Genomic DNA, 23295 nt, shown 5'->3' with positions numbered 1-23295 from the left:
ATGGCTGCAGTTTGCTGAGGCATGGATCCTAACTCATGTACATGTGTAAACATCCTTTGATATTGAGCGTTAAAATGACAAGTTTGGAGTTTTATGATAATTTTAATCATAAAGTGTGCTGCTTGACATCTGGCCAGTGCACACAGCGGCCCATGTGTATAGTAACAACACCGCATGCAGCAGGTTTAAGGTGATACATCATCACTGATATTTATCACCGAAATCAGCTACTTAGAACGATAAGCAATCTGAAGGCTCATATTTTATACACTACAGCCCCAGCCTCTCCAATATGTTTAATATAAGAACTTTGCAGACTAAAACAAAATGACTACTACTCGTATTGGTGTAATGATACAATCTACAGTACCAGCCTCTCAGATAAATCCCCTTTTTCGGAACGTTACCAGAGCCATAAAAAATGTATTGATGTTGTGAAGCAGTAAATCTACTTTTGGTGGCAAGGCTTTTAGGCTGTTATGTTTTTCCACGCACCAAGTTGGCCACAAGTGGCCCTCTTTGATTTGTAGAATCAACTTCAGCTCTTAGGGATGCCGTCCAGTGCAGAACTGTGGCTGCCTGTTTTGTTTGCCATCCTAGCATAAGAGACGCCTTTGTGTTAGAAAACACGATCTTTGAATTTTTTTTCACCGTGTTTATGGCATATCTGTGTTTACTTGCTGTACTCCATGGAAAATAACTGCTGCACTGGCAAAGTGGTGTGGGCAGTGCACCCTGCTGCCCACTGTGGACTAGCTTAAGCTCACTCACTCGGTCATTACTTTAAATTTCACAGTCTCTGTTCACCAATATCTTCTACATCAACAGTATGTCTGAGCTAAATAGTGACTCCATCAATGCAGTATCGTTGCCCAGCAGTGAAACCCGATGTCTAATTAGAGTGTAATAAATCCACCTACTTCTGGTCAGAATTATCCTGTACAAGTCTGACTCACACTGCAGTCTGAGTGATACAGGATGTCTGAGGCCAATACTGATGATGTTTAACAGCGAGACGGAACAAAAAAGCTTGACAAACGGCTCAAATATCAAAGGAAACTGTTTGTTTTTTCATGGCATTATCTCAAGTTCATAAGTAAATCACTTATTCGTTACTGTGAGCAAAAATGATTCATTATTCAGTCCTATCTCTCTGCACCAGCTAACATCTGCTCAAAAATCTGTTTATAAAACCTGTGAAATGTAAGTTATCCTGTTATGTAACAGTGTTTATATAATTGTCTAAGAGAAAACTTTTACAGTTTTGTTAAATGAAATGCCACATCATTTCTATTATTGGATGTTATGTAATTACAGTGCCAGAAATTTAAATGTACCGTACATGTAATTAGAAAACTCACTTTTTTTTTTTGAGGGGGTTTTGATGTTAAAATTGTTTATTATTCTTTGTGACATGTAAATCTCTAGTCTAGGAAGGAGTCAGAAAACCTGGACAGTGCATACATGACACAGAAAGGCCCTACTTGAAGTGACACCGGTGTAACACCCAGCTAATCCAGTGTATCTATAATCCACGCTTATATTGGCCAATATCAGCTATGTTGTTATATCGGTCGTGCTGTAGATGCCGCTGATTAAAATGATGTCATTTGTAATCCGTGAGCCAATAAAGTTGACTCAATCTGACCATGGGTCTCAGGTTGATGTCATTTCTCAGAAGAGATGCTAATTTGAAAAACTCTGGCAGTCCACAAGATATCATGATATCAGTTTAGGTCATAATTAGTCCAATGTAAGAATGATTACCTCATGCCCCCCACCCCCTGCAGACTCCCTTCTCTCTGTGTGTGTGTGTGTGTGTGTGTGTGTGTGTGTGTGATCACACTCACACACAGCCCCCGAGACACTGCAATACAGTGAATGAACCTATGAATGACTGAGAAAGTGATGATCGAGGGGCCTTCAGGCTCTGGCTGGGCTCCCAAAGCCAACAAGAGGACCACCACTCCCCTTTCTCCCCCTCTCTAGTGGAAAGGGGAGGCCACAGTGAAGGGTCTAAGTGAAAACAACTGGAGTTCAGTGCTGTATGACTCCTCTTTTTCCACATCTTGCTCAACGTGGACTGGTCCAGAACAGCAGAACTGGGCCTCAGTGTTAGCACACTCGCCTTTACTGGAGTCGGCCATATGTCAGTACGTATACACGCCCAAAACACACATTCGTGTACAGTTGTCCACAAGCTCGAACACACAAATGTGTATACACAATAGTGCAGTTGATGATAACCAGATGTGTAAAAGGGATGTGCAGTATTTTGTTTTCTAATTCCTGGTTAACTGGATCCTCTGCCCTCAGAACAGCTTCCTTTATTATACCAGGTTTCTTATCACACTCTGAATACTCATAAGTGTAAGTATGTGTAATCTTTGTGTTCTCCTCTCACTAACCTGTCATGTCCAGATTATTGTCCACCACAACCAGTGGCTTGGTAGATAGCTTGGTGTTCATCACCAATGCCAAGATAGTGTCAGCAGAAAGAGAATCACAGGTCGCACCGGGCTTTAAGCACTGTGCAAGAAAAATAAAAATAAACTTCAAAATGCCACACAAACACCTGTCACAGAAACAAACAGATGAAAACCTGCATAAGCTTACTCTCCAACACTATTTTTGGAGGCAAAATGAGCTCTAAAAAGTACTTGTATGAGTTGGAAAGATAACAGTGAGAGAAAAACGATGAATAAGATAGATGCTTATTTTGTTCTGCAGCTGGACACCTGGCAAACCTTGCATCAATTCATAAATCCTGCGTAGGCAGACCTGATAATAACGGCTCAGGTCAGCCAGGCAATGCACTACAAGCCTGGCATGAAATCACCTCAAACAAACACTGCGGCTCTGTAGAGACTAAAACAACCGTGACAGCTTGTACAGTGAAATCACTGAAGAGGCAAAGGAATAAAAGTAATTTTGGGAAGATTAAACTACATACCGGTGGAAGCTCGTGGTTCCCCTGAGATCTCTTTGAGCACAGAGACATCTCACAGTGCAGAAAAAGCAGAGACAAGTTAAATTGTGAGTTGAAGTTAAAGCTGAAGCTTTTCTTTTCTGTCTCTGCGGGAAGGAGAGGGAAGTCACTCTGAGGATAGTACGTGACAGAGTCATCTGTGGGGCAAACTGTCTCAATGAGTTTGTACTCTGAGGCCTCTCTGGGGTTGGAGTTTGGAGAAATGAAGCACGATATGATGGTGAACCCCAGACCTGGGTCTGATGCGGCTGATGTGACCTGGAGTGTAGAGAAGAAAAAAAGATTTAATCCAAATTATGATCATTTGTATGGTACTTCAGGTTTCTGTAAACCCATTAGTTTAAATTTAATTCATGCTCATTGTTCTTACAGCAGCTTCCTAGAAAAAACAGTTCGACAAAGAAAAAGATAAAGATTTGGCAGCTAAAGGGCTGGATATTTCCCTCTGCAGTTGGCACCAGATGATTAGTCACACAGAACCATGTAAGTAAGTACCCAAAGAAAACTATTTGGAAAGGACAGGCAGGCAATGTAATAGTCAGCATGTTGCTGGCTGACTCATCTGTGAATTTGTGACAACACAACGCCTGCTTTCTAACAGGACGTTGATTGGTCCAAACCACCCATGGTTCAGCTGTAAGCACATAGCTGAAGTCTGGCATTTAGATTTGTGTGAATTTATGATCATGTGAATCACAAGTTTTGTTTCTCTCTGTTGGGAATTTTATTATTATTATCATCTGTGCATTTTTGCTTTAAATTTTTCACCTTAAAGAAAAATGTGAATTGTATTCATCCTTGCTCACTGAGACATTTGGCAAATTCTAGCTGCCACTGTGTGTCTGGAAACCAAAGCAAACTACAGCCTTGATATTGACTCAAGTCAGAAACTCAAACAAAGTTATTCAAGTCATATATTAGTCCCAGTTAGGACAGCAGTAATATCTTTCCATTCATAACCACAAGCTAGTCAGCTGAGTTATTATTCCTCCTTGTTCCTCTTTTTGATTCTCATTAGAAAGGTCTCAGACAGAGTACAACAGACACAGGAACACATTAAAGTGGCTTAGAAATGGTTTAAAAAGCTATTTTCAAACGAAACAAAAAGACACTTTGTGACCATCAAAGTTCACTTGTGCACCTCTCGGCTCTTGCCTCAGGTCAGGTCAGGTCTCAGCACAGTGTGAGTTCTCACAGTTACACAGACAGCTCTTTGTAACTCTGCGTCCACACTGTCAGTAAAGCATCTCTTGCTGACATCACCATAAATCATAGGGCCTCAGAGTCTTCCCTTCTCTTACATTGTGTGTGACCAACATTACTGCTGTGAAACAAATATTATCAGCCCGACACACAGATACAATGAATGAGAGGGGTGAAAGTAAGTGCTTTTTAGCCTCAACTAGACAAAATACAAACTGACCTTGTGGACGCCACACTAAGAGATCAAAGCAGGAAGAGCTAAAGCCTCAGACAGAGCACACAGCATCCTGCACACTGAAACGAGAACAATTGTGTTATAAATGCAAACAATACCTCCACAAACACCTTCTGGTTTTGTGAAACCGTGTAGAAGGCCTGGCGGGAAGGTCTGTTGATGGGCAGGGTGTCGTACAGCTCCATGTTGAACGTCATGTTGTTGCCTGGTGGCCTGGCTGGACCCGATCCAATCCTGGGAAGTTTTTCTGAGGGTTTCTGGTTCTTTCTGTAAGTGCAGTTGAACTAGGAGGAGAGAAGAACAAAGCCAACACAAACATCAGCAGGGATCTGACATTAGATTCCACTGCTAAGCACCCTCACCCCGCATGACTCTGTCACTGTATGACCACATTGAAGTACAGAAGAATTCAGGAGGAATATAACAGACACTGTAAGAATAAGAACAATAGGAGGGAGATGAGACAAAGAAAAAATCAGTGTGGAGAAGATGTCAGGTCAGGTTCATTAAATGGACATCACAAAAAGATGGGGCTTTACTAGAAGCAAGCAGCTCTGGCAAATGGAGTTTTGTCCAACTGTGCATGATTTAAGGTGTATAGAGATGTAGTTTTCAGAGGCGTGGACTCGCCAGCTCTCAGAGAGAAAGCACCACAATGAGTCCACTGTCTTACCCTTATGATGGACGGGTGCTGCCTTTGATCTGTAGATGTCTTCTCTGACCCAGCTCGGACTCTTGGGAACAGAACGTCTTCCGATTCCAGATCCTCATAATCCAGCGGCCCGCCACTCCCATCCTTAGTCTCAGCATGATTTATTATGACCTGCAAACCACAGAGAAGACTGTGACTCACAAAGTCAAAGTGAAAAAGAACACTTTCAGTTGTAAGTATTGTTGCTTAATTCAGGCGGAGATGTTAATCATTGAGAGGGGTCTGCAAAACAAATGTTGAAATGGCCAGTAACATATTTGTAATGTCTCAGTGGAGACATGAGTCTGATATGAATTTGCTGGTGGAACCAAAAGTTAGATTTACTAAGGACAGAGGCCAATTTTAATGACCCTAACAGGGCTGTTCACTGACCAGCTATTGGTGCCACTGCTGAATTAAATCAACAGATCACAGCACAGTGGAGGCAACAGATTATCCTTGGTGTGTGGAAACCCAGACGATGAAAATCAATCATGTTTGACCAGAAGTCAGAAGATGCCCTTGCGACCGAATGTTAACACAAAAGATGACCTTGGACATCTGCCCAGAGTTTACACAGAAAAAAGTGTTGTTCCAACTTTCCGCACACAAAGGATTTCAAAAGGTCTGGGAGGAAGTGATTCATCCTTTGCTTGTTAGAACAAATATGTTGAATGAATGCATTCCATAATAATGAAGATGACTGGGGATGTCAGGATGTTAAATCCCATAAACATAAGGGTTCACCATTATGAAAAAAAGCCTGAAGTATGAATTAAAATCCCACTGAAGTTATTGTTTTTCCTTTTTTTCCATTTACACACGAGACACACAGTTCTATAGACACATCGTTGTTCAGCTTGCAAAGCAAAAGGTACTAGATGAGAGTTTCCCTAGATGTTTTCCTTAATGTAATTGCAACTACAGGGTAAAGATGTTCTTCTCTGTGAAATTGGGTGCATGACATTGGTTTGAGTTTTCCAGTCAGAGCTCCAACTTTGACAGCTGTGTAGCTGGAACACAGCAGCGGTAGCAGCTAACAACATCCAAGCCAGAAACTGCATGTGTTGCCATGGAAATTAATGATAAAATTAACAAATCCGTCATGGCTCTTTATTGGTGGATAATGAATACTGTTCAATTTGAAATACAGAAAACATTTGACTTATACATCAATATACTTACAGAATTAATGTGGAGGGCCACTGGGCTATCCTGCATGGGAAATACGGTGGTCTGACAGCCAGTCAGAGAAGTTTCCAATGTGTAGTGGGTGGCATTGACTGTTGCTTTGCAGTCTGGGTCTTGGAGCGTGATGTTGGCATGAATAAACCCATTCGCCTGAGGAAACATCAAAAAACAGCAACACTGGATGAAGATCAAAAAACGCTTTTCATTTATTAACTCATTTTAAGAATTGTAAAGAAATAGAAGAAAAAAAGCTTGTGTGAAACTTTTGAGTTCTCAGGAATAAACAAATCCCACAAGGTGGTCTAGTTCCAGCTCCTAATTACACTCTATGCCAGTTTCCATTCTGTGATGTGGTCTGACTGAGCTGTCCCCATGTTCCGCCGCCAAATGTGTGGAACAGTCCTGCTTGCTTCGTGCGTTTCTTCTCTACTTTTTCTTACTTCTTTCTTTTGTAGAACTGAAAAATGCCACTCTGTATATCGGGTTTGTAGCAGATAAATCTCTTTAGACAACTTTATCCTTTACTGACAGATCTGCAGACAATGGGTGCTTTTTGTAAAATCAAGACCACAGCAACACAGTGGTTTATGCTGGCATTTTCTAATCACTGAGCAGAGGATTGTCATTCAGCTTCATAATTGGTCTAGACACTCCTATTTTCTTTGGGTGTCCTCTTTGTTGTTTTCCGTTTTTCTGTCACACTTTGTCACATCAAGTCTGCGTCACATGAAAAGAGATTTAACAACAAACACCAGTTTGACTGATCAAAGAGACAATGCAGATGATGTGCAACTGTTGCATTTTCAATCCCTAAAATAAATCTGGCTTGGATAAATGACTGATTGTTCTAGTGTTCTAGCTAAAGGAAAACAAAATTTAATTTATGCATCAAATATGAGAACAATAAATATATTTGGAGATTTTGCTAATGAAGACTCTGTCCAGGATCTAAGATATCTCCACTCACCTCCAGGCTCTCTTTATCGATGCTGACCACCATCCTTCTGTCCTCACACTGCACACTAAGGCCAACACTCAGAACACCCAGCTGCTCCTCGGGCTCTCCATTTTCCCAGTGCCAGTCGTCAAGAGGTGAGGGCAGGAAAGGCAGGTCATCTGACGGAGAAGGAGGGAAGGGTAAGGGCGGGCCGGAGCGGCGCAGAGCAGTTCCAGGTCGAGGGTGAGGATTGGAATCACGCAGGATGGAGAGTTCAGGAGGCAGCATGCTATCCAGAGGATCCACCACATCTGGACGTCACACAGAACATCATGATATGGCAGATTTTACAGGCAGGGAAGCCTCACACTTTTTACGCTAATTTCACAAAAAATTGGTTATTAACAAAACTAGAGCAGCTGCTAAAATGTTTCTCTTGCACATAGCACTTTAGCTACAATTTAATTCAATTTAGACTTTTCTTCAGGTTTACCTGGCTGTCTGAGTCGGATATTGAAGTAGTTTGCCACAGGAGTGCTGGTGTAAGATGTGACTGGTCTGTACCCATGCTCCTGTGCCCATTTGATCAATGCTTGTGGCCCTGGTGGCAGGTGCTGCTTGGGGGACTTTGACACTGACATCTGTGCGCTGACACTCACAGTATCAGAGGCCTGCGGGGAAAAAAATGAAACCTTAAAAAGAAAGGCAGTTCACAAAAGACAGGCATAGAAAGACATGATTTAATGTTCAGGTATTGACTTCAAGTACAGTCCTGCACTCATTCTGTGTAAAGTGTGAATCATGACAATGAGTGTGAGGTAATGGGCGTGTCACAGCTCGATCAATTCAGCAGAGAAACCGGCGTGTTAGTTTGCGCTTAAAATTCGTGTCCTGCCCCGCTGCTCCCTCTGTGAGGGAGGACTCATTCTTTCTCACAGCCATTTCCCACACATTCAAGTCTCTTGAGCAACACAGAGGAGAAGACAGAGTCTGACAGGAGTGAGACCTCAGCTTTATCACTTGCACAGCAGATGACCTCCCAAAGATTGCACAAGCACAACATCCTGTGTACCACTGTGGTCAAACTGTCTGAGGCTCTCAAAAAATGGTGTTCAGGCTGACTCTTAAGGGGATTAACAGAGATGAAATGATGCTTTCTGTAGCAGATTTTGTTTTATTATATCAACATGTTTCAATTTATTAGAACAGTGTTAAATAATAAAATAGTAATACAAATGGTGGTTAGGGCTGTACTATTTATTTAAATGTATCTGCATCAGTTTTAATAAGGAAGTAACTATTAATTATTTAAGTTATTTATTAGGTAACAAGAGTTTATCGCAACACCAGTGGCTCGGTGCTGCATACTAACACTAGCATGTTTACATGTAATCATGTCTTTGCAAAGACCATGTTTAGGGAGATCAGTGATTTAAGTATTTTTCAGTCAGTATGGTTCATCCTTGATGATATTTATTGCATCGTTTATAGCTTCATTTAGCCACTTGTTAGCAACTGCCTTTTTAAGACTTTTAAAAGTTTAAAAATCATCATTGTAGTATTTACTGAAGTGTTTTGTGTCTGTGTTATTAGGGAATTAGAAATGAAAAAGTCAGTGTATTCGTCAGACACATGATGCACGATCATCTATGCAATGTTTACAAGTTTTGACTAGCATTACACTCCAGCAACCTGAATGTACAGGGGAGGCCGGGCAGCTGTACAAACACGCTGCGCCTGGAAAAAGCACGGTGTCATGGCTGCAGCGGCGCAGTAGGAGTATCACCATTACACATTGAGGAAACAGCATAGCCCCTGCACACGTCCACTGAAATCAGTCCAGGGTTAAGAGAGCAGAGAGGTACATGCAAGACAAAAGTGATGAGCAATGAGAGTCCATCATGCAGTGAATACCAAAGGCAGCAAGCATATAGAACATCTGGAAACACACAGCACTGGCGAGTCTCTTAAATTTTTTTACTCAAGACAAGGTATAAAATTCCAACCCCGGAGCAAATACGGAGGTTGAACAACTTCCAGTTCTACATTGACATGATCTACAGCTCAACGATTCTTCCTAAGTGTGCATAGGTGTCATATTATTATGGTTTCTAAGGGGCTGGGAGACTTTAGTAGCAATAATGAAGATTTAATTTCAAAACTATATCCTCATGCTTGGTGTTCATATGTACAAAACCATATTTCTATGTAAAGGGCACCCTGATATATCATAGTAATTAGCCAGTGTTTGTCTTTTCTGTGTGGGGAGGATGTCTAACAGCTTGGAGCTTAAAAAAGTGCCTGAAGCAAATGCTGCTCATAATTCATGTTCACAGCTCCGGCTTGCTGCAGTTTAAGCACTGCAGTAGCCTTGGCTCTGCAAAATATGTGATGCCCCCACCCCTCCAGCCGCTGGCTCTTTGAAAGCGATGACAATCCCCGGAGCCGCCACGATGAAATTTCACAGTTCCTCCAAACCTGTTATCCCCACCCTGTCCTGCAGTGTGGCACCAGGCACCAATTCGGCACACATCCTGGTGTGACACATTCTTTGGCCAACAGTAAAAAGTGTTGACGTTTCTGTCGACATGACTTGTGAGCCACTCCGATGTGTGACACAACTACACAGAATCTCCTGTGATGTCTGTAAAGCAAAAAACAGCATGTAATGCTTTTGTTATCACGTTAGCTTACCACAACATCGAGCTTGCCAATCACATTTTGGGCTTTGACAACCCAGTTAACAGACTTGGCACACTTGAGCACCAACACGATATTACGAAATATGGGGACATCGTCCTTCAGAGGCTGTAGATCCACTATGACATCCACCTGGAAAGCACTGCAGGAAAATAGAGAGAAAAAAGAATGTTGGATGGTTAGATGGACATTGTGTTATCGTGCCTTCTGTGTCTGGCCAACTAATTAAAAAGCTGGAAGTGTTCCCAGAAAAAAAGCAGACATATGCACTACAGACCTGATAGCACCGAAGCAAGACTTAACATGGCTACCAACGCATTCCCAGATTTGTGGTCTTTTGGGTGTTTAGAATAATCACTCTACTGGGAAGTGAGGACATTACTGGCAACCTAGAGTTGGAGACCCAGTTTTGAAATATCTTCCTCAAAAGAACAGCATTAAGAGAACCCCCCCCCCCCTCCTCTGTCTTCATGTTAGATCCCATCCAAAACAAACACCGCAGAGATTAGTGAGAGCATCCAAAAATAAACCATGGCAACATGTATTCTTGGCTTCAGCTGCTCACCTGCTGGAGTTTGGGGCTTGGAGCTCAATGATGTGGACTTCTTGGTCTTTGTCGGGCACAGACAGGACGCAGCCCCTTGATGCCTGTGGTTCCTCATAGCTGCCCAGGTAGTTCAAAGACAGGAACTTGGTGTCAATCTTGCAGGTGTCAGAAAACACTGGATCTGAAAGTGGGGATATGTTTGTGTTACTGATGGTGGGGATCTGTGAGGCTATTCTGATCCTCAAAGGGAGAAATACAGCTTTCTGTTACATCACTACTGAGAGGTCAGAGCTCGAGGTCAGCTACAGAACAGTACCCCCTGCTTCTGAAAGGAATTCAATCTCAGGTTCACAGAGACTTTGAATGTTTGCTTTGACCCAACTGAAGAACAGCTTGCCTGGAACCCCGCAGCTAATATTCCCATTGTCTCTGCAGCACTAGCAGGACCTGTGCTCTGGTTGGTTTGACCTGTCTCTTAGGTTTTTGTGGGAAAACTAAGTAGGGAATTTTACCAGAATTCTTTCACAATAACAGGACAATAATATTCAAACCAAACCTTTCCGTGTGTTTTCCGCTACTTTTTACAAAATTCATTAACATGAATAAGTTAAGCTCTTTCTCAGCACACAGAGAAAACACAAGACAGATGCTTCCTTATTTGGCAAACAGAACTTTGGACAAAGTGTAAACTGAAAGTTGGCACCTTCCTCTCCGGAACTCTTGTGGCACTTTAAAGAGCTGAGGAGAGACATTGAGTATGGGAAGCAAAGTGAGAATCTGACCATCTTTATGAAACCCTACTGAAGATGTGAAGGAGTGGAAATCTACAGCTCTTTACTTGAAGCAAACATCATGGCACTCTGGGGTTCTGCCAGACCACAGCCCCTAATCACACAAGCCGAGTGCTTTGAGGCTGAGCAACCACTCCACTCTCCACAGCGACTCACAAACCCAGAGAAAACTTACTTATCCCCAGCAGTAGTGGAGCCATTACTCCTCCATGGACACAAGCTTTGCTTTATTTCCATGTAGTGAAAGATTCTCATTAAAAACGAGATATCCTGTCTGGGATAGAAAGACAAATTGCACAGCTGACCGTGCTGTCTGTTCACTGTATAAACTGGCCTTAGAAAATGAAGAATTGAAAGTCTGCATCTTGGACACATGTGAAGATCAATCATAGCCTCCCCTGAGAATCCCACAGCGCTTCTTCACTCCTCACACTCCTCACTCTCATTGCATATTGGAAAAACTGGAAAGGTGCAATCTGTCTTTTACTTATATTTGTTTTTGCTGCAGTCTGTATCCTCCACACAAAAGGACATTACACAACAACTTAAATTTGTAGATGAAACAAATGACTGATAGTTCGGGTAATTTGAATCCATTAGTAAAAATGTGTTTGCTCAGCTGCAAACTGATTTGCTATTCTTTATGTGGGTCTGACAAAATACTAAAAAAAAAACACCTCCTCACAGATTATAACACAAAAAATTAAAAAAGGGGCAAACACAGTGTGATGTCATTTTTGTTTCTTGCCAGGAAAAACTAATGTCATTATGTTAGATGGGGCATTCATTTACATGTTTAAATAAACCAATAACTAAAATAATTTTTAATAGCATGCAAATATCTATTCTACAGAAACCAATAAGATATTATTTACTGTGCGCCACTATGAGGCTATATGTTTAACTTTTGATTAGTCTGATCATTGTAAATTTGTAGGTCTATAAAAATATAATGGTGTCTGTCACTATCCTGTTTTCAGATATTTTTGGCCTTGTTATTGAGAAAGCACTTATTTGATTAATTTAATATAATTTTATTTGTGCCAAAACACTTCTATTATTCTTCTGGGTTTAGACTGTCAGCAGCCAAAAACTCAGAAACACCACAGGCACCTTGTTAAACAGTGCAATAGGTTGAATGTCTATTGAGGGAAAGGAATTCTTTTCCTAGACTTGAGCCTGTAAACCTCTATCCTGGGCTAAAACACAAAAGCTGAGTAAAGTTATGAAAGCTAAAGGGGAATGGGTGGAGGGGGGAGGTTGCTGCCTTGGGGCCTAGAGCTATGTTTGGGAATTTTGTGAATCTGCACACCTTCTCCAACTTTGATGTAGATGGCTTGAGTCATCCTGAGCTCAGTGAAGGAGGTGACTGCCCTGTACTTCTTCTGAGCCCAGTTGAGGAGATGCTCATTGCCGTGGGGGAGGGTCTCCTCCTGGATCTGGGTGAAGAGGGAGAAGTTTCCTGGCTTAAAGTGGACCTCTGAGCCCTCGGATACCTTGAGGAAGAGAACAGACAGGAGTGTTAGAGGACAAAGGAGCTGCTGGGATGAGTTGTTACCACAGTTTGTTCAGCTATACTCTTGCTCACATTCATTTCAATCATCAGTGAATAGAAGTGGTCTTCCCTAAAAGAACTATTGTGCTTCTGATTTCCAAAATGTCAGCCTAGAGTGACCCATTTGTTCAGAATGCACGTAAAAATCTACCCAACCTATTTTTCAACAAAAACTTGAGATCATAAAAAGAAGCTGCAGGCAGAAAAAAACTCTCTTTCCAAAATTACACCAGCTCTTTAAACACCGGTGAAACCCATCCTTCACACTCCATCCCAGCCGTTATTGCAAAGCTTCTACAAATATGCCCTGCATATTTTTACACATGTTCCTCTGCACAATAAGGTGTCTGGTTTCCAGTGTTTATACAGAGTACTGCGTCATCACAAATGTGTCAGTGTGCTTCAACATGGCCACAAAGAATAAGAATTTTGAATTTCACACAACACTAAATACCACTGTGATAAAGTGGTTGTTGCTCCATTAATTCCAACAGAACACATAAAAAAACTGACACAAATGAGGGAGAAAAGACAAGAAGACCGGCCTGGCTGCATTTATCAGTGATCACCTTTGGCAGTTAATGTCGTCCGGCCCATGTGCTTCATTTCAGAGATAAACATTCACATGTGCTGAAAGCCTACTGAACAATCAAATGAGTCCAAGCGCACGGTCTAGACGGCCTACCTTATTTTATTTCTATGCTTGTTTTTCTTTCTTCCAAGCTACCCTATCTGTATGCATAAGCTGAGACAGTGCTGGCAAGCTCAATTAAAACATTAAATCTATTTTGAATCCAGGAGGAGAATACAGAAGAGCACCGCTTTGTGATGATGTTATGAAGTTGTCCTAAACCCTAATGATACTAGGATAACATCCCTTTAGGTTTTTTGACAGTCCTCTCATGCGCAACATCTGTCTGACCTCTGGACGCTCCTCTCAGCGTTCCTGGCATTGTAACCAGAGGCAGTAAATAGTGAAGGTCCGAAAAGACACTCTCTGTCGAAGAATCAGGTTGAATGTATTTTTAGTGTGTCTACTGCATTTGCGAGAAGTAAGAGAAATGTTGAAGAACAGAGAGGTGGAGCCCTGAGCTGTCGAGGAGGGGCTGGGGTTTCTTCGCTAACCTTGCCAAGCTCAGCAGAGTTTATCAGTTTAATTGCGGGTATACGACCATAATTAGTCACAAAGAATTAGAGGGGGAAAGCCTGAAAGCCAAATTAGCTCCAGGCCTTGCAGAACACTGAAAACCTCAGGAATTTGAAGCAGGGAAGTGAGGGACCACTCTGGGATTTAACAAACTCTCTCTCTCTGCTCAGCTGACAGACAAAAGTGCTAGAAACCAAAAAGCAATTTTCAATCGTCACAGGCTCCAACAGAATATATCTAATACACCACATTGCATGCTACTTACATAAGCTGCCATTCAATAAATATACTCACACAAAGCAAAACTGTTCTGCTGTTGTTCTGCTTGTGTCATATCAGATGAATCTTTGTGTTGGATTCATGTTCATCACATGGTCAAACAATGCTTGAAGCAAAGGTCTCAAGTGCCAAGTAAAGCATAAGTCCACTATATGACAATATTCCTAAGTAAGCCACTGCAACTCCTTTATTGCTGTGAAGCTGAAAAACATGAACATTGGACATAACCTTGACTTGTGAGGAATTCCTTAGACTTGGCAGTGGAAAAGAAAGAATGTAGAGGAGAAGTTAGCAACATACCAAGGGGACTCAGACTCCTGCTTTCATCTTGGTAATGGTACTTGCAGGCATGTTAAGTCAACAACTCACAAGGCATCTCAGTAGGTTGACTATTATTTTGTGTGATTCAAAACATTTAACAGTATATTTCCTGCCCTTTCGCCCTATAAGCGTCAACATATTATGGCCATATGTGCAATAAAAAGAAAACAGCAAGCCAAATGTTTGAGATTAATTATCAGAGCTGGATTTTATCCTCTGAGCAACACCCTTAGCCTGGGAAAGGGTCAAAAGCTGTTTGCAAAATAAGAGGTGTTGCAAACAGAGGAGGGTGGTGGAAAGTGCAGAAAGGGTTGATGGCTAATAACTCTCTGGTGATATTAATGTGATAAATGCTTTTTGTGGCTGATTTGATCTTCTCCCTCTTGATGAGATACGGGGAGCTAATCACGCTGCAGATGTGTTCCTGTGAACTGGCAGGCTATGTTGTGGAGAAAACAATACCATATGTCTCAGCGCCACTCTGGAGCGTTCCTCTGCCGTGTCTGTCTCCGAATAAAAACCAATCGTGGCTACCCGTGGTTTCCATTAACAATTACAGTGAGGAGAGCGCTCATGTAAGAGCTCACACTGCACGCCTTTGACTAGTGGAAGAAATGCAAGGGTGAAGAGGCGAAGCTTGGCAAACAAACAATGGGCAGTACACGAGCCAACAGCAAAACTTAACAGTGTTGTTCCATCAAGAGTAATAAAACATTTGCTCCAGATTAAGCCCTTCAAGCAGAGATGCAACACAGCTCTCCCTCCCCTAACCCTCCAAAAAGAAACATACACATTTGGCCACAAGATCAACACAGCACACGCTGCACATGTGTCCCTCTTCAAACCTTGGTGTCCCTTGGTAAAATTCACTGTTCATATTTCATGTCATTTTAGACCCATGATGAATCCTGGCCTGCTGCTGATTGACAAAAAACTACTGCAGAGTGCATGTTTTACAACAAAAGTCTGGATTTTGGCATTTTAAAAGCAGTCAGGTCCATTGGCCAACAGCAACAGTGTGCTCCACATCTCTGAAGCTTTTCCAGGCAGCCCATCTGTGTCCATTGAGCCCAGAGCATTGGGACCAGGAAACAAGGACTGGCAGGCCTGATGCAGAGTCCTATTAGCCCCAGGAAACAGCCTCTCCAGTGGAAAGGCAGAATGAGGGAGGTCTGGCAGTGAGTATCTGCTCTGTATGTTAAGCGTTAAGGCCAATACCAGCTCCTCTTGACTCTGTTATTCTACACTCACCACAACAACATCTCAACTCCACTGTAAAGGACAGATTAGTAAGTGTGGGAATTGGTGAAATCTATACATCAGGGCTGGCCTGGCCCCAGCATTTTTGGCCATGTCGGCCCACCATAATTATTTATACGATATACGCAATATGATGTACCAGAGGATATATGCACAGATTTTCATCTTGGAAGAGATGGCCACAGTGGCACAATCTCCATCTTGAGGTAAAAGACGGACAGTCCCTTCTCTCTAACTCCAATAGCAAAACTTTATAACCTTAGTCAAGGGGGGGGGGAAGGGGTGGGCAGAGGAGGGAGCAGTCACAGCCAATACAAACATTTATAATATATTTATACTTTTATTAAATTTATAATTTTGATTAAATTATGACATCCCGTCACTGGCCTCAAAATGTACGTCAGCCCACCATGGCCTGTCCATGCCTGCATACCATGACCAAAGAGTTTTGTTATTGAACTGTGCCTTTATTGCTGACCCACTACTTGGGCTTAGTGAACTGTCAGCTGCAATTTATTAGTGATAAAAAGAATGTATGCTTATTATCAGCGAAACAGGATAATCATTCTTCCAGCAACACGTTGTATGGCATATCACATGTTTGACATGTTATACCATGCTGTCACTGTGTAGAAAGAACCTGAGAAGAGGAGCAGAATTGGGGACTTCTTCTCTCCAGCAGTCACACTGGTGGATAAGATACCAACAGCTTGCACTGCCAGAGGCCTCAGTGCTGTCACTCAAACACAGCATACTTAACACCTAATTCAGCAGGGTCCCTGCAGTCAGTCAAAACCATTAGTTTGGCTTTGTCTGCATGTGGGGGCCTACTTCTTCACTGATTCTCTTTATATCTTCTAACCTCACTTTAAAAAAGCTATGTATCAGACGAAAGTCAAGAAGAAACCTGACACCTCATGTCTCAGAAAAAAAGATATTTCTTCTAGCCGATGAGTAACAGAGCATGTGTGACTAAAGAATTTAATACACATTACTCTAATACAAAGATGTGTTTTATTTTGAAAGTACATTAAGAGCTGTCTTTTTTAAAAATTGAGATAAAGCAGAAACTCTGCAAAAGCACCAATGTCCAACCTCATTAACACGCAGCAACAGCTCTGCCTGGACTGCCTGTTTTAATGATGCTTCTCAGCTGTTTTCTGTCTGCCATCACTGACAAGGGGAGACGTTTAGTGTGATGCTGACCTGCTGCTCTCATACATTCGTCTACATGAAACACCCATCTCGCTGGCTACACATTATAACAGCTTAGCAAAACACAAGCAGACCAGATGTGCATCCATCTATATGAAATACATCCGTTTCTTTTGACATGAGAATGTTTCCATTATACAGGAAATAATAAGTAAGAGGAGTATTTGGCACTGGTGTAGTGTATTTGTCTGTGTGTTTATGGTCCATTTCAGTTGCTGAATTTTGCTGAGACTTCAATACATTCTTTAAAGGCTAAATATTTGAATTAGAACTGAGAATAATCTTGAATGAAATGCTTCACTCGGATGCAACATGAGTAAAAATCCATATCCTGCCCGCTAACAACGCAAACACTGCAATTTCTCTGTATGCAGTGGTGATGGTTACTAATATAACTATGTGAAGTGACTGTCACACATGCCTAAGAAGTTTTATAAGGACTAGAAGAAGCATGGTCTAAATGTCAAAGAGGCTTGGACATAGAAAATGTAAGTGCGACAGTTTTTTAATAAACATTTGTTTGTGTATGTGCGTGGGATGAGCTAAAGCATCCGTGTATATTCTCCTCTATGCCAAATTGGCTTTCATGACAGGATGTTTTGCGTTTGAGACATAAGCAAGAAACTTCTGGCCCACATATGGAAATAATTTGTCTACCTGATGCTGCATTCTTGCACAATGCCGTGCTGTTAACATACGAATGAAAATGAAAAGCAAAAAAGCCCTTAGAGCACACAGAGACCATGGTTTTCATAGTGAAGTCACGGCTGAGGCTTCTGGGTCCCATTTTGCTATGATTTTCTCATGTGATACACAGGCTTTGAACAAGAGCGCTGAAGCAGTGTGCTTTTACATTTTTTATTAAGTTTCCCAGAGAGGCCCCCTGGTACCTTTACTAAATATGGCTGGCTCCCCAGGGGAGCTGGCTCCAGCTACACTGAGATACCCTCACTAAATCTTCTCCTCTTCCTCCCCTATGTGTGCCCTCATCGTAACAAAAACCCCTGCCCAGCTATTTTGATATATGAACCAACAACTTTAGAATGAGTAAAATATGTCTTCTTCCTGACACACATGAAAGCTGGATTTAAGAACTAAACAACACAACATGGTGGCTGATGTTATAAACGCTGTGCAAAAAATAGTTTTGTGCCCCACTCAGCAAAAATCAGTGGATGAAAGGAAAAGTTTTACACTCGTCCTCAGTAAAGCTTTAAGCTTTGGCACCTCCTCTTACTTGTTGACAGGGTTTTTGTGGGACTGGGATACACCCAGTCTGATTTGAACTGCAGCCAATCTATCAACAGGATTGTTAGGAGAAGGGTGGGGATACGACCATGTGGTTGTAAAGTGTGAATAAAGCTGACAAAGCACATTTTATATTTTACCACATGAATTCCAGATCGAGCTCTGAACTCTAGCGACCTCTTTTATAGTCCACTGCAAATTTACATCACTTCAAATATTTTATTAGAAGAAGGCTACTGAAGCAGGGAATAGGGTTTTACCTGCAAGGAAATGAACACACAGTTTTAGGAAGGATGGTTTAAAGGCTTCTAGTGATGCTGGACTCACATGAAAGGTGTGTTTGATGCGCAGTGCCAGGTTCTCTGCTTTGACATTCCAGATCAGTGGTTGGGGGGAGCTGAGCACAAAGACCAGCGGCTTCTGGTGATGCAGCATGGACTGGATGGGCTTTAGATGGAGCTCGACCTGGTAGGACACACAAAAAAAGAGTGGAGTCAATAATCACCAGTAAAACCAAAAACAATTCAATATAAGACCAGTCTCAGGACATAACATCATCCTGTTTCACACAGCTGCTCTGCTGGTGTAAATGCAGCTCTGTTATGTTGTGGATTGTTCTTCTTTATCAGGCTTTATGGTTGTTTATGTACTCACTTTGCTGATAAACTCACAAAGACAGCATGCTGTGTTCTCCCTAAAAGGCACTTGCTTAGCTCTGATATGTAGCCTCAGCGGGATCTGAACTTTCACACAGTGGAGTCTTTGTTAAAAGAAGGGGGGGGTTGCTGTTACCATCTCTACAGCGTGCAGCAATGCCTTTGGTTCTCAGACTGCCATTAAAATAGATTTTCAGACTGTTAGTGAGACAGGGAAAACAAACTTGCATGTGTTGGGGCCTAAACTGTTGTTTCCTTCCAGTGTCTGGATCATCTGGACCAAATCAAGTCAGGTGGTGCAGGCCTGAGCGTTCACTGAACCTGAACTCATCTCAGGCAAAGCTCTAGCTCAAACACCACTATTACCAAAGCTTGCTCAAGAGCTGGTAAAACACTTAAATGTCCTCAACCTTTGATGAGAGCTGATGCTCTCAGAGGTGTAGTGGCCTTGCTGACACTTCTCCCTGTATTCTCACACTTATCAGATTAGTCCTAACTTGTGTGTCAGCAGTAAAAGCCAGTAAATTCAACCCACAAGGATTCACTTGCAATGACCCCTACACTAATTTAATCAGTTGCAGATCACAAAAATATCCAATTTGCTTTCAACAGAACTACAGCCTTTATACTTCTACTTGAAGTAATACTAAAACAAACAATCTCAATTTATCTCTAATAACAATAGTTAGAGAGAGATTGTGAAAATGAGTTGACAGGTTAATTTTAGGATTGCTTAAATGAGTTACCACCATGAAAAACGTTCAAAGCAATAATTAGTTTGGATGTGGTTGCAGGGTGCATATTATCAAGATGGCGATCTACATCGTAAATGGAAACCATTAACATTTTTCTGGTACGCTGCATTTCTGCTACGCTCATATTTATTTCAGTCACTACAAATCAGATATATATGGACAAAGTAAGCCACAACACTACTACTGAATAAAGTAATTTATCCCTACAGTATTTTTCCATATCATTCACACTGACACCCTTTCTTCTCTGTTGAATACCTGAAGTGTTTATCAGAGCAAGTTCAATTATCAAATAATCCACATGAACTGACCGGTCAAAACTGATGCTTGTCCGTGTGGCCAAACATTATATATATAAAGATGTGTTAGTAATGTGGCTGCTATATACACTGTTTTTAAGCTTGTTGTTTTGAGACGGTATATAACTACAGATAAAAAGTCTGTGACATCACTCACAGACTTTCAAAGAGCTGGTTTAAATCCTTGTGGAAGGCTCCAGCCGCCATGTTGGCAACATCACAGTCTGCCTAAACTCCCTTGTGAGTGCGTCTTCGGCGGGCCGGCAGTCACAGAAGCATGACGCTTGTGCTGTGAGTTGGCACCTACAGGCCCATAATTAGGGAACATTTGAAGTCTCAATATAATTAAAAGAGTGAGTTATATAAAAATTCACACCCTGTACAACTATCGCAAAAGAAAATGTATCAACAACAAAAACTTTGTACCAAGCAGTAAAAATTTGCATTCTTGGCTGTTTCCTAATCTTTTTTTTTACCTGTCTCCCTGTAGGGCAGCACAAAAAAAATGTAATTACACTTAACATCTGAATTAGTGAAGCATACCAGACTAACATGTGCCTCAGCAAAGAAGATTTTGACCTTGGAAAGTCTGATTTTATATCCTGACAATCCTCCATGTTCAAAGACTTGTCACTGACACTGCATGAAGTCACTTACTAACAGAGCAAACACAGTGAACATCAAGCATCAAAGCTTAATTATCAGTCCTCACCAGACGTAAGCCCTGGAGGGCAGCAACACAAACCGCAGTGTTTAGTGATGCGGTCTATGAAAGTGCTGCAAAAATCATTAAAATCCCTTTGAGACAAGAAATGGAAGAAATTACTAAACACTTATCTATGAGGCAATCTGGACAGAAACAGAGCAGAAAGTCTTTTTTTTTGTTTTGCTTATTTGCCCCCCCCCCCCCCCCCCCCCCCAGTCCAGACACTGGAAAAAATCAAGCGCATTGCTCCTCTGAGAATAACAACAACCAAGATATAATCATACCTGGCTTGGCTTTGAGGCTCTGGCTTTGAAAGATAGTAGAGGGAGGTAGAGGAAGAGTGAGAGTGAGGGAGAGAGTTGTAAAAGATGAGGAATTTAAAAAACCAGACAGAAACATTTCCAGAAGACGTGAGTCACCTGCAAACACACACATAAACAGAGTGCTAAGAGGAGGAAGTGCCAAGAGGCGTGAGGGCAGCAAACCTGCAGCAATTAGTGCTATTTATTAGAAATGATGATGCACAATTTGCACAATTTAACGGAACAGCAGCTGGTATCTCTGACCACTGAGCTGCGATCGTGAGGTCTGTTGAGCCTGGTGGGCATACCAACAGACCTTGTCATAGAGCCAGGGTGTGGAGAGAAGAGGCGCAGATGTGCCAGGCATCAAAATGCCTTGTGTTGTTTCCAAGGATCAGGTGGAGCTGTGATGTCCTTGATATATGCAGATACCTACAGAGACCCTTGCAGAGTCTGTTGGGAACAAGAGGCCACACCTGATTAATTATCAAGAGGCTGGCACAGGGATTTAGGGGTCCAGGGTCCATTACAGTTAAGGGGCACATTTACCAGCAGCCATGGATAGAGGTTTGTCAAGGCCTATCACATTACTGAAATTAAACTCCACACAAGGGACGACAGCTGTAGCAAGATAATCAAGGCCCGTCACAGAGCATACCATTAGTGGTGGTAGCATGTGTAAACAATGGAAATGTTACGGGGAAAAAACAATGCAGTGTCAACTTTAAGCTGTACATCTGTTCCAACAACAACCACACCGCCAAGTGCAACGAAAACCAAAAAAGATAAATTATACAAAAGCGTTCATTGCATAACAAACCCACATGTTTAGATTTAGATCCTACTGACGTTTGTGACACTGTGATTTGTTTGTCCTGTCCTGAGCGTGTGGTTACAATTTTCACGACCTTTTAAACAAACTAAATCACACTGTGTTTTAAGTGTGCTTTATAAAAACTGTGTAATGTGATACTTTCATAGTTAAATATTGTGCCCAGCAGTGTAAACACCCTGCAGTCAGAGCTCAGTATCTGTGCAGCTCAGTGTCCTTGTAGGAAAAGGGAGTTTCCTTTATTGAAAGAGCTAATTAAGTGCTTGATGAGGCCTGATGGTTCAGAAAAAAAGCCCAAAACATCCTTTAATTAGCCAAAAAGTCAAACTAATCTGGGAACACACTCTCCCTCCCAGGAAATAATAATCAACTCTAGATAGAAACCCTGTGTACAATATGACATGAACCACAATAGCTAGCTTGCATGTTTGAAAAAGTATGGGTTCAGACAGAGTGCTATCTAGATTATTACAAAAAAACAACTTAACACTAAACTAGATTGACGAACTGATGAATGCTAAAGCCTGGAACACTGGCTAAGAACTCAGCTAAGAACAGCCTGGGACCAATCACACTGTGTTATCTGATGTGTATGTGCATGTCTTGTCTGTCTGGATCTTGGTTCTTTCTGGATCACTTATGGTGTACAGAGGGAAGGAGGGCGAGAGGAAAGAAGCTCAGTGATAGAAGGGAGGCGGACCAAAAACTGTTGACCGCTCTTATCAGCACCACCCACATATTCCAGAGTAAAGGGGATGCTACCTGGAGCCTGAGCTGTGATGATAATCAGTCTGCACTCAGCTAAATGCCAAAAGGAAAAACCTGAAAAGACGTCAAACGGAGACGGGACGTCTGGATAGTAATCTTGTGGTATGGCAGAATCGCAGGACATGAGGGGGGGTTGTCAAGATAACAGACTGAGATTAAACTTTGACAGATAAAAGATGAACTGAAGAAATGTGATCATTTTACATCATTCTTTTACATTTACATTTACATTAGCTTTCACTCTATCACACTATAGTACAAAGTAGGCTCCTGAAGTGAAATATTACTGATTTTAGGTATATAAACTATATATTTCAGTTTCCCAGCATCAGAATTCAGTTCAGTACTTGTGTGAAAGTGGTCTGTGCATCTTCCTATGTTTATTATATATTTATAGCAGGACCAAAAGGCCCCCACAGCAAGTTTGCATGTTGCGTCTGTGTGTGCAGTTTGCCTTGTGTGTGAGCTCAACTCATATCTGACAGTGTGTTCTCACCAGCTGTTTGTGCCTGGAGAGCTCCTTCAGCTAGTCACTCACACCCTGTAAGATATCTGCAAATTCCAGCTGATAAAATAATCATCTGCTCTGCCTCACCCTGATTCAGAGCCAGTGGCTGTGTTTGATGTTTGCCTTTGGTAAACTGATTAGAGAAAGACGGGTGATGTGA

The 23295-nt window shown here is 41.8% G+C and overlaps 1 protein-coding gene across 1 annotated transcript in view; it reads right to left on the bottom strand.

Annotated features, from left to right (window-relative positions):
• tgfbr3 (transforming growth factor, beta receptor III) overlaps window positions 1-23295 on the bottom strand; it is a 53334-nt gene that overhangs the window by 8635 nt on the left and 21404 nt on the right. Inside the window, exons 4-14 of the mRNA XM_028403251.1 lie at window positions 18637-18774; window positions 12597-12780; window positions 10512-10674; window positions 9941-10088; window positions 7740-7917; window positions 7277-7557; window positions 6304-6459; window positions 5101-5250; window positions 4526-4711; window positions 2954-3247; window positions 2409-2529 (exon numbers count right to left, since the gene is read on the bottom strand). Coding sequence (XP_028259052.1) covers window positions 2409-2529; window positions 2954-3247; window positions 4526-4711; window positions 5101-5250; window positions 6304-6459; window positions 7277-7557; window positions 7740-7917; window positions 9941-10088; window positions 10512-10674; window positions 12597-12780; window positions 18637-18774 — 1999 coding nt within the window. The remainder of the gene's footprint in view (window positions 1-2408; window positions 2530-2953; window positions 3248-4525; window positions 4712-5100; window positions 5251-6303; window positions 6460-7276; window positions 7558-7739; window positions 7918-9940; window positions 10089-10511; window positions 10675-12596; window positions 12781-18636; window positions 18775-23295) is intronic.

The sequence above is a fragment of the Parambassis ranga genome, chromosome 4 (genome assembly GCF_900634625.1).
Source record: "Parambassis ranga chromosome 4, fParRan2.1, whole genome shotgun sequence".
Lineage (NCBI taxonomy): Eukaryota > Metazoa > Chordata > Actinopteri > Ambassidae > Parambassis > Parambassis ranga.
This window is presented reverse-complemented; position numbering and strand designations above follow the sequence as displayed.